We start from the raw sequence: 13,457 nt of genomic DNA, 5'->3' as shown, positions 1-13,457 counted from the left end.
ACCAAAGAAAAAAAAAGCTGGCATAAATTGATGTCTGAATGGCATAAATTTGCTTAGCAAAACATGCAGTTAGTGACAAAAGAGAAATCATGGCGTTTCACCGCTGAATGCGACGTGTCGACTGATGTACCACCAGGAACTCCATGCATGCTCCTCTCTGCTTTCAGTTTTAGCATTATGTTAAGTTGAGCAACAACTATCAAGGCATGCAGCTGCTTCCCAAAGACACAGAAACGACTGTTTATTGCAGCAAAAATTACTGAGGTGTTGTGCTGCGATTAGCTGAAGCTACTGGCTTTTGTTGCTGAGTAGCATTGTGTGTGTTGGTTCGTAGTACCAGTGAGTCAGTGTTAAAGCTGGTTGATGCCATTGCCTACTTGCACACTGTAGTACGCTGCAGAGAAGATGCCTGTGGCTGAAAGCCTGCATATGCATGCAGTATGGACTGTTTGCAAATAGTATTACTGGCAGTTAGATTACCCAAAAACACATCACCAGATGCTTTGCAGCAGCTTTCCATCGCGGAATCAACACCAGCTGCAATGGACAGGATAAGTGTCTTGTCATCGCCTCAAACACATGCTTCACGTTGATGGGTTCTTGTTTCTCCACCTCACACTTTCAGGCTAACTGCAATTCAAGCTCATTTACAGAGAATCGAGAAGCAAAGGAAGTTTTGTTCCTTCCTTTTGAAACTCCAATACAAACGAGATGACCTTGATTCAGAACTAGGAAGTTGATAGAAATGTACAGCAGTTTTTAAAAATGTGCTTGACAGGTTTGCAGTAAATTTTGGAGGCAGGGTAATACAGGAGAACAACGTGTACTGTTGCAAGGGCCATAAGCTTCTTACTAGCTAACAGATCCACTGTTATGGAACATGAAGAAACGCAGTTTTTTGTTTCTCATCATAAGTGGCAATAGGTCTGGACACAGTAATACATTGCCTGTTCATATATCTCCTGGTTGGTTGTAGCAGCTGCAGAGAGGCAAGGACCAGTGAGGGTGCCTTAGGTACTGTGCTTTCTTTCCTGGATCAATGATGAACACTTACTGTTTGTTAGCAAGATAAATTAGTACAACTTTCAAGGGTGGAAAGACAAATGATCAGATGAAATAATGCAAAAACATGTCCCTCCTCCACAGTATATACTGTTCCTTGTCTGCTATCCACTGCAAAGACAGCTACAAGAACAATGATAGGCGGAGAGAGGAAAATAAAAGATTGGAGCATCAAATCTTGATTCTGAATCTCAAATGGTCACTATCTCATTGTTTTATAGCCATAGGGTGCATCTGGGCTTGTTCTCTTGCTGGGCTCAATTGGCTTACACAAATTCAAAGGGATGTAGCGTGTCAGAGTTCCAGGAAGGATCTTCAGCAATAGAGCTCTCATTCCATTGATCAAATGAGGCTGTATATTTTCCAGATATGCTCCACTGGTATGATAAGGGGATCAAATCAACGATCCTAGATTGTTTAATCCATCCCTTCTATCCGTCCATTGGACCAACAATGATTGTTTAGCTAATCATCAGCTGCCTGAGCTTTTTTTAGAACTGTAAAACCTGAACCTTTTCTAGTCAGAGATGTGCTTGGACATGAGCGTGCTTCAGCTATTAAATGTTGATCCGATGGAATAAAATTTGACAGTCCCTAAGGAATATGTTCGAGAATCTAATGTCTACACTAGCCACAAACATAAAAAAATGGGATAAGATTTGCACATTGCCCATTCATCAGCATGTTCTTGGCCCTGAATAAGTACTGAATTGAAGCCTGTTTCAGTTATGTGGCCCAAAACAGCATTTTGAGAACTTCAACAAAAAAAATAAAGCATTTTGAGCTGTATACAATTCAAAAGGAAGGTGACCATGAAACTGAAAATGTTCGATGAGGTCATCAGTTGGGAGACATCGCGCAACAAAGCCGGTGATTTTCTTATGATTCTCGTGCGTGTCCGCGATAAACAAATGCATGTGCTTGCTTTGCTTGCACTGTGATGAGATGCAGCCTAACGCAGAAAGCAGGTCCAGGCACCAACTAACTTTAGATTGTGGAGTTGGGCATCGTTAGTTTGTCTCTTACATGTAGTACAAACAACCCACATGATGCTAGCATTCAGATAATGAGACATCATCATCTGGTACAATTGTTTCAGCTTAATACTTTTCTGAGAATGTAGGCGTCTCTGCAAGCATATCCTTGTCATCAACCTAACAAACACCTAACTGTTTTCGTGCATGAGAAAAACAATGACTAAGTAGTTCATTTCTTCTTAATACGAAAGCGCAATCCTTTTGCGTATTCCCGAAAAGTAGTTCATTTTTAGAGTTGAGTACAATTGTTTTTTTGGAGGTTCCAAGTTCGTCTCTTGCCTTATCCTCCATTCTGTATTGTATTTCAGAACGATACCTTAAGCAAAAACTCCATAATCGTATGGTGATGCCTAGAGTAATTAACATTCTGAACAGAAATTTTTATTCAACTGCATTATGCGCACGGTAATTAAGAATTTCACAATTGCTGCGAGCTTTCAATAGCACTACACATGAAGCAAAGAAAATGTCAGCAGAGGTGCAGAATTCGAAAGAGGTTCTTCTGATTTTGTCGAGGTAGTCTGATTGATGTGAAATGACATGTCCATAATATGACGAAAACAGGGCTACTCCTCCTTGACGAACCTTTTTCTTTATTACAGTACTCTAGTTGGCTCGAGGCAAAGAAGGACTTTCACCTGAGACAGAAATAGGGTACGATCATCTGGTGACTTCACTTCTTTTTACACAAGCACATCGATGATCGATCCTCTGAAAAGTTTGAACAAACTAGTTCAGCCTTTCAGCGCCTGGTCAGTCCACAAACCTTGCCATTCAAACTTTGTCATCGTGTATGATTTCATTGTTGTCATCATTTTCAAATTTTTTTTACGACTCACACCAGATAATATAAAGTTCATATTGATATAGCAAAAAAAAAATTATAAAATTATAACCCTAAAAGATTGTAATCAGAAAAGAAACAAAGAAAACAAACACAACGCCACCGAGAGTTCGCAGCTCCTCACACCACACACTAGAGAAAACACTAGCACCAAACCAACTGCCGCTAAGCGTGATCGATCGTCACTAGGCCAACAAGGGGGGTTGCAAACACCCCGTCTAACACTGACTCAACCTAGTAGAATGTTGAAAGGCTTTCGGTTATTCTCATGTGGAGGGGTTAAGGGGAGGAAGAGAGCAACAGAGAAGGAGATCCACTCCTCTCTCGCCCAACTTGATGAAGACAACCAAGAGCCGTCGGAGACCAATCAGAGAGAAGGAGACGAAGGCAAGGAACATGACCTAGACAGCGCCTTCCGGAAGGTCATGGCGTCTTAGACGTCACTGTTGCTGCTGGGGAGTCCCAAGCTAGGGTTTCGCCTGCAAACCTCCCTACCACACTTGCCACCGTCGCCCCCCGAGCTCCGCCACTTGCACAACCTCTGCCAACTCGACCTCAACCGCTCCAGCGCCCCACTGCCAGCCATGCTAGCCCTGGACTCTGGTGGACACATGCAGCGACGGCCTTCGCCGTCGCTGAAACGCCGGCCTCATGATCGTAGGTCACGGTGGCCGCCGTGTTGTCGCCTACGTTGTCCCCTCCTTGCTGCCGGCCGTGTCGTGCAGCCATCACCTACACCGTCCATCTCCGCCCGCCGTGTCGTGCCATCCATGACCATGCTTTCCTCGCACGGCGCCTTCTCATCATGCACGCCTTTCCTCGCGTGGCCCCGCACCTCTACCGGACCACCGCCATCAGGGGTCGTCCTCTCTTGATCTGGCTGCGGGGAGGCCAGATCTAGCCTCCAGCGGGATGGATCCGCTGCGCCAAACCACTCCGGCCGCCGGTCTCCGTACCCGACGCATGCCACCTCGTCTCCCATGCATAGGAGTAGCTTCGTCGGGGTTGCTTTCCCCGCCACCACCTTCCCGGTGGCAGTAAGGTGACGAGGGGGGGGGGGGGTGAGGGGGGTTGCGGCGCGGGTGGCTAGGGTTTTGCCCCCAAGCCGCCTGTGCGAGTGCGACACTAAGGTTTTTTTTTTTTACAAAATTTATCATCATTTCCCGTATGTACTTGATCACAAATTCAGTTGGGATCAGGGGCGGATCTAGCATGGGGTGGCGGGGTCTCGAGCCCTCACTACTGGCATGAAGACTATTAGAGCCCCCACGAAGACCCCACTAATGAATAGTCTCCTACGAAGACCCCACTAATTTTTTTACCATATGTAGATGGAAAGAGAACTGTAATTCTATCTAGTTTGCTCAGACCTCACTGCTATTTCTTTTTAGATCCGCCACTGTTTGGGATTCAATCATAGATGCGCCTCTTATTCGGATTTCAGTAATGTTTGAGAATGATGTTTCATTTTCTTAAACAGGGGCGGAAAATTATGCAGAAAGTCTGCAAAAGAATGGAGATAAGTGCATCCTGACAGTTCATCCTTCACCTTCATTTCAGGATTAATCTAAAACCTTATCCCCCCTGCATTTCCGGCGCAACTGTCAAGCACCTGTCCTGAATAAACTAGTAGCCACGGTGTAATCGACGAAACAAAATGGACTAGAAAACTAGTAGTATAATGCAGATTTGTTTGACTGTTTCTCTCATTGACCGGTCGGCTAACTGAACGAAACTAGCATGCCACGCATGAACTAGCACCCTGAACTCACACTCATCGTCTGACCTTAAAACGAGTCAATCTCACCGTTTCATTCATCATAAGTTCAGGACTACTGTAGCCTTTTTTTTTTCCTTCTTCATGCATAGGTGTGTTTAGTTCACGCTAAAATTAAAAATTTAATTGAAATTGAAACGATGTGATGAAAAAATTAAAAAATTTTATATAGGAAAATTTTGATACGATGAAAAAGTTAAAAACTTGTTGAAAAATTTGGAACTAAACCCGGCCGACCATAGTACACTAGTATGCACTTTGACCGAATGACACGCGCTGCTCGTTTGACTCCCAACATGCGACGCGATTCGCTGCGCTGCACACGGTGCGCATGGCCTTTTTTGCCTTTTTGTTCATACGACGCGTTTTTCTCTATAGCCGTTTCATCATGACAAACAACAGGGGAAGCCGCCCAATTTTTTAACGGTGAAAGTTTAAACCACCACACGAGAAAATCAACCGAATTTAACCAATCAATTAAACCATCTTTTTTTCCCTCTTATTATTACTGTACATCTGCCGAAAGAAATCCTTTCTTGCAGACGACGAATCAACAAATTTTACAGCGGAGGAGAGGAGATCGTATCATCTCGCTGCCACCAGCGGCAGCGAGGGTGTTTTGTTGCTGGGCATGTCCATGTCGAGCTCCAGGCCGAAGAGCACGCCTTGGTAGGCCTCGACGCCATGCTTGAGGAAGTAGAGCTCCCGCATCCGCCGGAAGACGTCCCAGGTGAGCAAGCTGTCGGAGGCGGCCTGGTGGCACCGCCCCGCCGCGCGCTTCACCTGCAGCGCCGCCGCCACGCGCTCCAGCCCGCCGTACAGCTCGCCGCCGCAGTGCCGCATCATGTGCTTCACGTCGTACACCTCGTCGCCGAAGAAGACGCGCACCAGGTTCAGGAACTCGGCCATGGACCTCGGCAGCTTCCGCCCCATGAGGAGCTTGACCAGGTAGGCGAAGTCGTAGGCGGAGTGGAAGGTGACCCACTTGACGGCGCCGTGGGAGCAGACGAGGCCCGACGACATGAGCAGCGGCGCCAGCGCGCTCGCCCTGACGCCGTGCCTGCGGTGCGCGGCGAGGTCCACGCCGTGCTCCGCCAGCAGCTGGACGGACTCGGCGGCGTGGCGGTGGACGCGCTGGTCGAAGTCGGAGAGGTTGATCTCGAAGGCGAGCGCGGGCGCCGCGGTGGGGGACGCGGCGAGGGTGATGCCCACCTGGATGAGGTGGAGCGCGTCCACGTTGCGGCGGAGGAGGTCGTACCGGTCGCCGGCGGTGAGCAGGGCGGGGTGCTTGGTCGGGCGGTGGATCACGCCGGGAAACTCCGTGTCCATGGACACGTACGGGAAGTGATCGATCGCGTTGCGGATGATCCGGAATTCCTCCTCCACGTTGTGCGCCCACACCCGGCGTATCTCCACCGGCGGCGCAGGCTGCCTCTTCCTGCCAACGCCGGCGGCGGCGAACTCCGACGGCACGAACGCCATGCCAGGCGGCGGCGGCTGCTGCTTCTTCCGACCGGCGGCGAACAACAACTCCGGCGGCGGCTTCTTCCTGGCGGCGACGAACTCTGACGGCATGTCTTAACTCAAAGATTGGATGGATCTCGGCAACGAATTCGAAGCGCGATGAGCAATTGGAATTTGGAAAAATTCGGACCGAATTGGAGATGCGAGTGCGTTTGCCTGTTTGGACTGCGGCGAGTGAGAGCTTGCGTTTTATAGGAGTCCACCGGCGCATCCATTCGCGGAAGGCGGCAGGAGCGTGAGGGGAAAGCGGCGTGGGGAGCTTTGAGATTTGTGCGCATAGAGGAACGGACGGTGGCCGTGCGTCTGCGTTTATGGCGTGCGTTAACATACGGGGTTAATGATTGGGGTTAGGGGCGCGCGTGGATTGACCGTGTTGCAGACACAGAGGCATCTGCCCGGAATTGTGGGTTTCTTTTTTATTATTATTTATTTGGATTGAGTTCAAGGGAGGTGGACGCATTCCCGGTTTGTTTAATTCCGCAGCTGCTGCAGCGGATGTGCGATACCGTACGTACGCATTCGGAATTCTGTACTAATATTTTATTAGTAATTTTTTTCATTTATAATTATATAATCCCTATGTTTTATAATGTAAGACTTTCTAGCATTGTCTATATTGTGAAACGGATAAAGTAGGAGTAGTGCTAGTATACTCTAGTCGGCTGGTAGAGTATAAAGTATAGGGAGGACACATTTCTGGTGGTGCTAGTTGGTATTTGGGTGCAGTGCACCCCGGCCAAAACAGAGCACTAATAAGCAGAGATGCTCCAAGTTGAGAGGTAGTACGCTGAACGTGGACATGCACCAGGTTCGGTGCATACATGTTCCCACCCCCTCCGTTAGGTCGGCTTGTTGCGGTAATTGCCGACGTGGTGAAGTTGCAAAACAAAACCAATGGAGCTTGGCGAGGCCACTAGTACTACTCCAGTAGACTAGTCATCATCACTCATGAGGCTGAGGCTGACCGACCGAGGAGCAGCAACGACCCGGTCCCCGACTCCTCCCTCCCGTATGCGTGCGTTCGGTAGTCCACCGGTAGTCCGGTAGGCCGTACACTAGTGTGCAGGCACCGCACCGTCGCTCTCACTTTGGCGGTGGCCATCTAGTACACGTTTTTCTTCCCCCATCCCTGTACCTGTACGTGCAGCTGTGCTGTGCTTTGCTGGAAAACCAAAACCGCAACTGGGACGAGGGAGGGAAGGGAACCTCGCCGCTGTCTCACGCCAAGCGCTAGCCGCTGCTCCATCCGCAGGTTGCTGCTTTCGCGGTCGCGGTCGTCGCGGGCCACACGCTGCCCGGCCCGTGCGCCGTGCGTGTGAGGTGAGCCGACTCGTTTTTTTGTTTTTTCCTAGCCAGCGGCGCGGGGCGAGCTGCGGTGCGGCGGCGGCTGAAGAGAATCGAATGGGATTGGGGGGGGGGGGGGGGGGGGGGGCAGATGCCGCTGCAGGCCTCCGGAATTGACTTGACCGTCCATGCGAAACACTTGGAGGAGTATATTCCGTTCCTTGCGTGTGCTAGTGTTCAACGAAATAGCCAGCCGGTCGTCGGCGTTCGCGTTTGGTGAGTCTTCTTCCTCCTGGCCGGTCCTTCTACACTACTCCCACTTATGCATCCGCGTCTTCCGTGGTTGGTAGACAGTATCGGAAGGATTACCTTGCATTATTTCTGATTATGGCACTTTGAATCGTATGAATGAAAAAAACCGAGGAATAGAAAAAACACAGGATTCTGATATGAATATAATTGTAAAACAGAGGATTACAAAACAGAGAAAAAACACAGGAATGACCGTTTAATTGGACCACAGTAAAAACGCAGGAATCACATAAGAGAGATATACTCAGAGGAAATGTTCCAAGAGGTTAGATCTCTTGCTAACTTTCCTCCAAAATGTGCATAGAATTATCCATTCCATAGGAATTTTAAAAGATTGGATAGGATTCAATCCTTTGTTTCAAAGGTCTTCATAGGATTTTTTTTCCATAGAATTGTAATCCTCTAAAATTCCTACATTTTTCCTATAAATCAAATGGGCACTTATTTTATTTTTCTCACATCAAGCAAACAATCATATCCTGGCTACTGCTAGTGTACGTAACTCGGTCCAACTTTGACTGCGCCTACGCATCTCGTATCGTTGGGGTCCGGTGCATATGATGGATTGATGGCTCATCCGGTATTGGTTTCGGCGGCTCGACTCGTTCGTTTGCTCTGTTCCTTTTCCACATCCGGAAAGCGACCTACAGTGACAGTGAGCTTCCAGCCCACATCACAGCTTTTGAGTTCTTTTTTTTTCCTTCTATAAGAGAAGGTACAATTGCAGGCTATAAGCCAGCTGCAAATATATTTTAAGAAGATAATGAGGAGAGAGAAGAGCAGCGGGCTACAGATTTGTAGTCAGCTGTAGCACAGACTCCAAGATACAGTATGTGTATACCATGTGGGACCATGTATTAATAGTATAGTATATAACTATTGTATGAATGAGCTATTAGATTGGCTATAGATGAATTGGAGCTAGTAGTTGGCTATACTATTAAACTTGCTCTAACATATGAGTTGCCTTTATATTAGTACGTACGGCTATGTTCGCTCCACCTGTTCCCAACCCGAACAGTGTACACGAAAAATGAAACGGTTCATTAACACGTAATTAATTAAGTATTAGCTAATTGTTTTAAAAAATGGATTAGTATGATTTTTTAAACAACTTTTGTATAGAAACCTTTTAAAAAAACACACTGTTTAGCAATTTAAAAAGCATGCGCGCGAAAAACGAGTGAGATGAGTAAGAACACAGCCGTAGTACTAAAATGGGCTGAACCTGCTTGCAACTACCTCGTGCGGAATTCTGAATTCAGACATGTGCCAACCCAAATCAGAAAGCCCCATGCCATTTCCCACCCAAAATTGAAGCCGACGAGCCCGCTAATAATGGGCTGTGGGCAGGTGCCCATGTCGCCAAGAAAATGGCACCGGGATAAAATACTTGTTAGTCTTAACACACATGCATAAATCATAGGAGTCTATACGGTGCCAGATACAGGAGGTCTCGTGTTATTCAATCTCTCTCAGCGTTCAAACCAAGCCAAACCTGTCCTTCACATTGGCATGCATATGATAGCAAGCAGGGCAGCCATTAGGCATTAGCAAGGCGATTCAGTAATTACCAACAACACTGCACTACATACACATCTAGTACTACTACCTTTCAGGTGACAGATTTGGGGGCAGGTGATAGTTACGAACGGTGCGTGCCATGGACAGAGATAGCAATCCAATCCTATATGAGTATATAGCAGCAGCAGCAGCAACAGGAACATGCCCTCGAACATCTCACGGTATGACTAGAAGAAGGTCCCTTCTGGAGGCTGAACCAGCTTGCGGCTGTGCGGCGCGGCCATCTCCTTCTTCAGCTGCGTCAGGATATTCTCCATGGTGTACTCCCTCTGCCAGTTTGCCAGCATATGGAACTTCTTGCTTTCGACCTGATGAAGTAAAGTGAAATGATTACAATCAATTCTCACCATCTCATTAAGGCGTGTGTAATCAGAATTCAGAACCCACAGGTTTAAATTGTAATTGAATTGGTAAGTACTAGCAGTAATAACTTACTAACATTCTGAACCTTTCTAGCTATATGTGTCTATGGTATCAATTTCTGCATAATTTTGCAGTGTTTTCAGGTGAAATTCAGTAACCTTCCAGTGAAACAATCACATCATTACAACCTAATGAACCTATTGAAATCACTTCAGCATTAGAATGTCTATCTGTTTGAAACTGAAGATCTTTCCTGGCAAAATTCAGACACTAGCGTGCAGGCAGCAATATGATTCAAACATCCTTCGGTCCTTCCTGCGTATCAAAGGAATCATGACATGCAGGAATGCATGCAGTGACGCAGTTCATAGATCTTGCTGCCGCAGTCAGCAGCATTTCAAGTATGCAGAGGATCAGTATGTTATAAACAAAGGTATGGTATAGGTGGTACTTCAACATTCATCAGAATTTCAGATTTACAGTTGCTGCTGAACTTTAATTTAGGCCGAGTTTAGTTCCAAACTTTTTTTTTCAAACTTCCAACTTTTCCATCACATCAAAACTTTCCTACACACACAAACTTCCAACTTTTCCGTCACATCGTTCCAATTTCAACCAAACTTTCAATTTTAACGTGAACTAAGCACACCGTTAATCTAATTGGAAGCAACTACTATCAAACAGTACTATGTATAACATCAATCAGTGCAAGTTCTTTCAAAAACTTGCAAAATCAGAGCATGTTCAGGTGGGCAGCAATCAATTTGCTGGCAGAATATATATTCCTGTGTGCTTTACCCGTTGGTCATTAGAAGGCAGAATGAGTAATAATACCAAGATGAGGGAATTGAAGTGGTGGCATGTGCAATGGGCAGGTGGTGGTGGTAAACAACAAAGGGAGGGAATTTTTAGCATACGAACCAGTCCGGTGTCAGGGTTGACGCAGGGCATGTTGATCCTGGAGTGGAAGCGCACGGTGGGCGGCTTGTCGGGGTAGTCCTTGTCGCAGAAGAGCTTCAGCTGGTAGATGCGCCCCTCGTGCACAGACTGCAACCAACCAACCAATCAACAACCCAGATGAAAATGCAACCAACCAGATGATGAAAAATGCAGCAGTGAGCACATGCGTGGTCGATCGATGAGAAGTATCAATCTGCAGCAGGATGTCAATGCAAATATATATGTACACAGCGGGGGGGTTGCGAGCGTACGTACGTTGAGTGGTCCAATGATTGTGCCGGTCCAGGAGCGCATGAAGATGTCGTCGCCGTCGTCGTCCATGCCGTAGCTGACGGTGCCGTCGCCGATGCCCTTCTCGCCACGCTCCAGCTCCTCCAGCAACCGGAAGTTGCGTGGCACTACTGCGATATGATGGATCAATCAATCAATCAAAACCCAGCATCCATCCAAGATATGCAAGGAATGATCGGTTCGGGCGCATGCGTTGCGTACCTACGACGCTGGAGGACGCGCCGCCGATCGTCATGGCCGCCGATTGATATGCTTCCGATTAATCCCTCCTCCACTCCGCGTGTGGAGAGCAGAGACAAGGAGAAGCCGGCGGGTGTGAGAGCGTGGGCGGGAGGGATAAAAAGGAGGGCGATTTTGTGGGTGCGGCCACTTGCGGAGGGAGTGCGTGCGTGCAATCCACGCACCGGCCGGCCCGCCCGAATCTGTCCCCTCCCTCAGCCTGCATTCATATATCCTTTTCGGCTTTCCTTTTCGTTCGTCGGTGCCAGGCGACTTGGGCTATTACAGGGGGGACATGGATGCTCTACAATGCTGCATTTACAGTGGCAGTGGCTGATAGGTGGACTCGGTCCCATATATCAGCGGCTGCTACTGCATGTGTAGTACTGCAGACAATCCCCACTGATTATTTGAGGGTTGGACTTGCACATCAACGGCTCCAATATCTCATACAAACTCCCTCTGTTTCATATTATAAATATATTATAAATCATTTGTCTTTTTTCTAATTAAACTTTGTCAAGTTTAAATAGATTTATAAAAAGATTTAATAATACCTAAAATATGAAATTAGTTTTTATTAAATCTAACATTGAATATAGTTTGATAATATTTTTTAAAAAATACTACAATATTTTTCTATAAATTTGATAATTTTGTCAAACTTAAAAAAATATATAAAAAAAGTCAAATGAGTTGTAATATGAAACGAAAGGAATACCAAACATCCCATGTACACAAACTCCTGTGTTTTGCCATCTCTCCACTTGTTAAACTGTCTCCTTCCTCCTCTATAATCGGTTTTCAAGAGGGTGCGTGCAGGTGCAGGGTTTACTTCCCCTTCTGGGAGTGAAAAACGTTTTACTAGTGTGACGACCCAGAAGATCAATATGGTGATTTACCATAGGAAATCTCCTAGGTGCAGGAAGGGGAGCGTGATAGAGAAATAAGCGATGACTATATGAAAGTTCTAACAAAAAAAAAACTAATATACCGTATGAACAATGTGGGGGTGGCTCCCTAGGACCTTCAAAATCAAGTTTAAGTCTCTTAAATCACCACGTAAATTTTAGAGGAAACCAGCAATTGTTCAGTTGAGCCTCAACTCAGCCATAACATTTAAGAGCATCCCCAGCAGCTCATCCATATTCGATCCTCCATATGCCTATTTAGATGGTCATTTAAAAAAGATTTCTCCTTTATATTTCTCTCAACTCCAACAGATCATTCATATTACATGCTCTATATCTCATCCTCTTATATTTTAATAGTATATACTTCAACTACCATCCATTTATATTATTTTTTATTTTTTCACATGTCCCTTATCTTCTTATTCACTGTTCACTCGAACTCTCGAGAAGCGGCGCAGGAGAAGCGGGGAGGAAGCGAGGAGAAGCGGGCGAGGGGTGGCGGCGGCAAGCGGCGGAGGAGGAAGGCGGTGGGCGCCGGGCGACGGCGGCTGGCGAGGGGCGGCAGCTGGCGAAGCGGAGGCCACGCACAGGGCGACGGCGGCGGACGAGGGACCACGCGCACGCCAGCGGCAAGCAGCGGCCACGCGGCGGACGACGGTCCAGATCTAGTACGCCTCTCTCCACGATTCGCTGAAAAAAAAAAGCAAAAACGGGCAAGGGAGCTCTCCTTCGCCGGCTGGGGACGACGGCGATGGAGGTGGGGTCACGCCAGAGGGAGATGGTCGCTGAAGTCCGGATTGGAGCGAGAGAGGCGGCTGTTGCAAAAGGGCGTGAGAGGAGAGACACTCCATTTTTGCCTCTTCTCTCTCTCCTAATTTGGCGCATCCGTCACTTTTGGAGTGCCTAGTAGCGCATCTGTTGGAGCCGTTTTTCCCCTTCTATACGCCAAATGAAGGATGGAGGATCGGTTAGAGTAGCTGCTGGGGATGCTCTAATATCTGACTCCACCGCTGCATCGTTACGTTCAGTATTTTTATTCTTTAATCCTTTTGATCCACTATTGAAGAAACTAAAAAACAAAATCCTTTAGTTTTTCATTTTTAATCCATTTTCTGTTACATTTTATTTTGCGGACACCTTTACATTATCCTTCTTTTTAAAAAAAAACTAACGTATTATCTCTTCCCTCCACATTCTAACGTCATCCTCCAGGCAAATTCAGTGACAGGATAAAGTCGATCGCTGGCTCTCCCCTCCATGCACAAACCAAAGCTTTTAGCTGGCTT

The 13,457-nt window shown here is 46.9% G+C and overlaps 2 protein-coding genes across 3 annotated transcripts; both read right to left on the bottom strand.

The window, feature by feature from the left end:
* Nucleotides 1-5,184: 5,184 nt before the first annotated feature.
* LOC4337457 (probable CCR4-associated factor 1 homolog 11) lies at nucleotides 5,185-6,406 on the bottom strand. The gene has a single exon (XM_015780420.3). It carries the CDS (start codon nucleotides 6,293-6,295, stop codon nucleotides 5,306-5,308), a length of 990 nt encoding a protein of 329 aa, XP_015635906.1. The 5' UTR covers nucleotides 6,296-6,406; the 3' UTR covers nucleotides 5,185-5,305.
* A 2,872-nt stretch (nucleotides 6,407-9,278) lies between these two features.
* Nucleotides 9,279-11,349, bottom strand: LOC4337456 (ubiquitin-conjugating enzyme E2 variant 1C). Of its 2 annotated transcripts, none has more exons than XM_015780421.3 (4): nucleotides 11,240-11,349; nucleotides 11,003-11,148; nucleotides 10,709-10,834; nucleotides 9,279-9,732 (listed from the first exon to the last, which is right to left on the bottom strand). In XM_015780421.3, the coding sequence occupies exons 1-4, from the start codon at nucleotides 11,271-11,273 to the stop codon at nucleotides 9,592-9,594; spliced, it is 447 nt and encodes a 148-aa protein (XP_015635907.1). In that variant the 5' UTR covers nucleotides 11,274-11,349; the 3' UTR covers nucleotides 9,279-9,591. The 2 variants fall into 2 exon arrangements, with proteins under 2 accessions (XP_015635907.1, XP_015635908.1); XM_015780422.3 differs by having other exon boundaries at nucleotides 11,003-11,145.
* Nucleotides 11,350-13,457: the final 2,108 nt, after the last annotated feature.

The sequence above is a fragment of the Oryza sativa genome, chromosome 4 (genome assembly GCF_034140825.1).
Source record: "Oryza sativa Japonica Group chromosome 4, ASM3414082v1".
In the NCBI taxonomy this organism is placed as follows: domain Eukaryota; kingdom Viridiplantae; phylum Streptophyta; class Magnoliopsida; order Poales; family Poaceae; genus Oryza; species Oryza sativa.
This window is presented reverse-complemented; position numbering and strand designations above follow the sequence as displayed.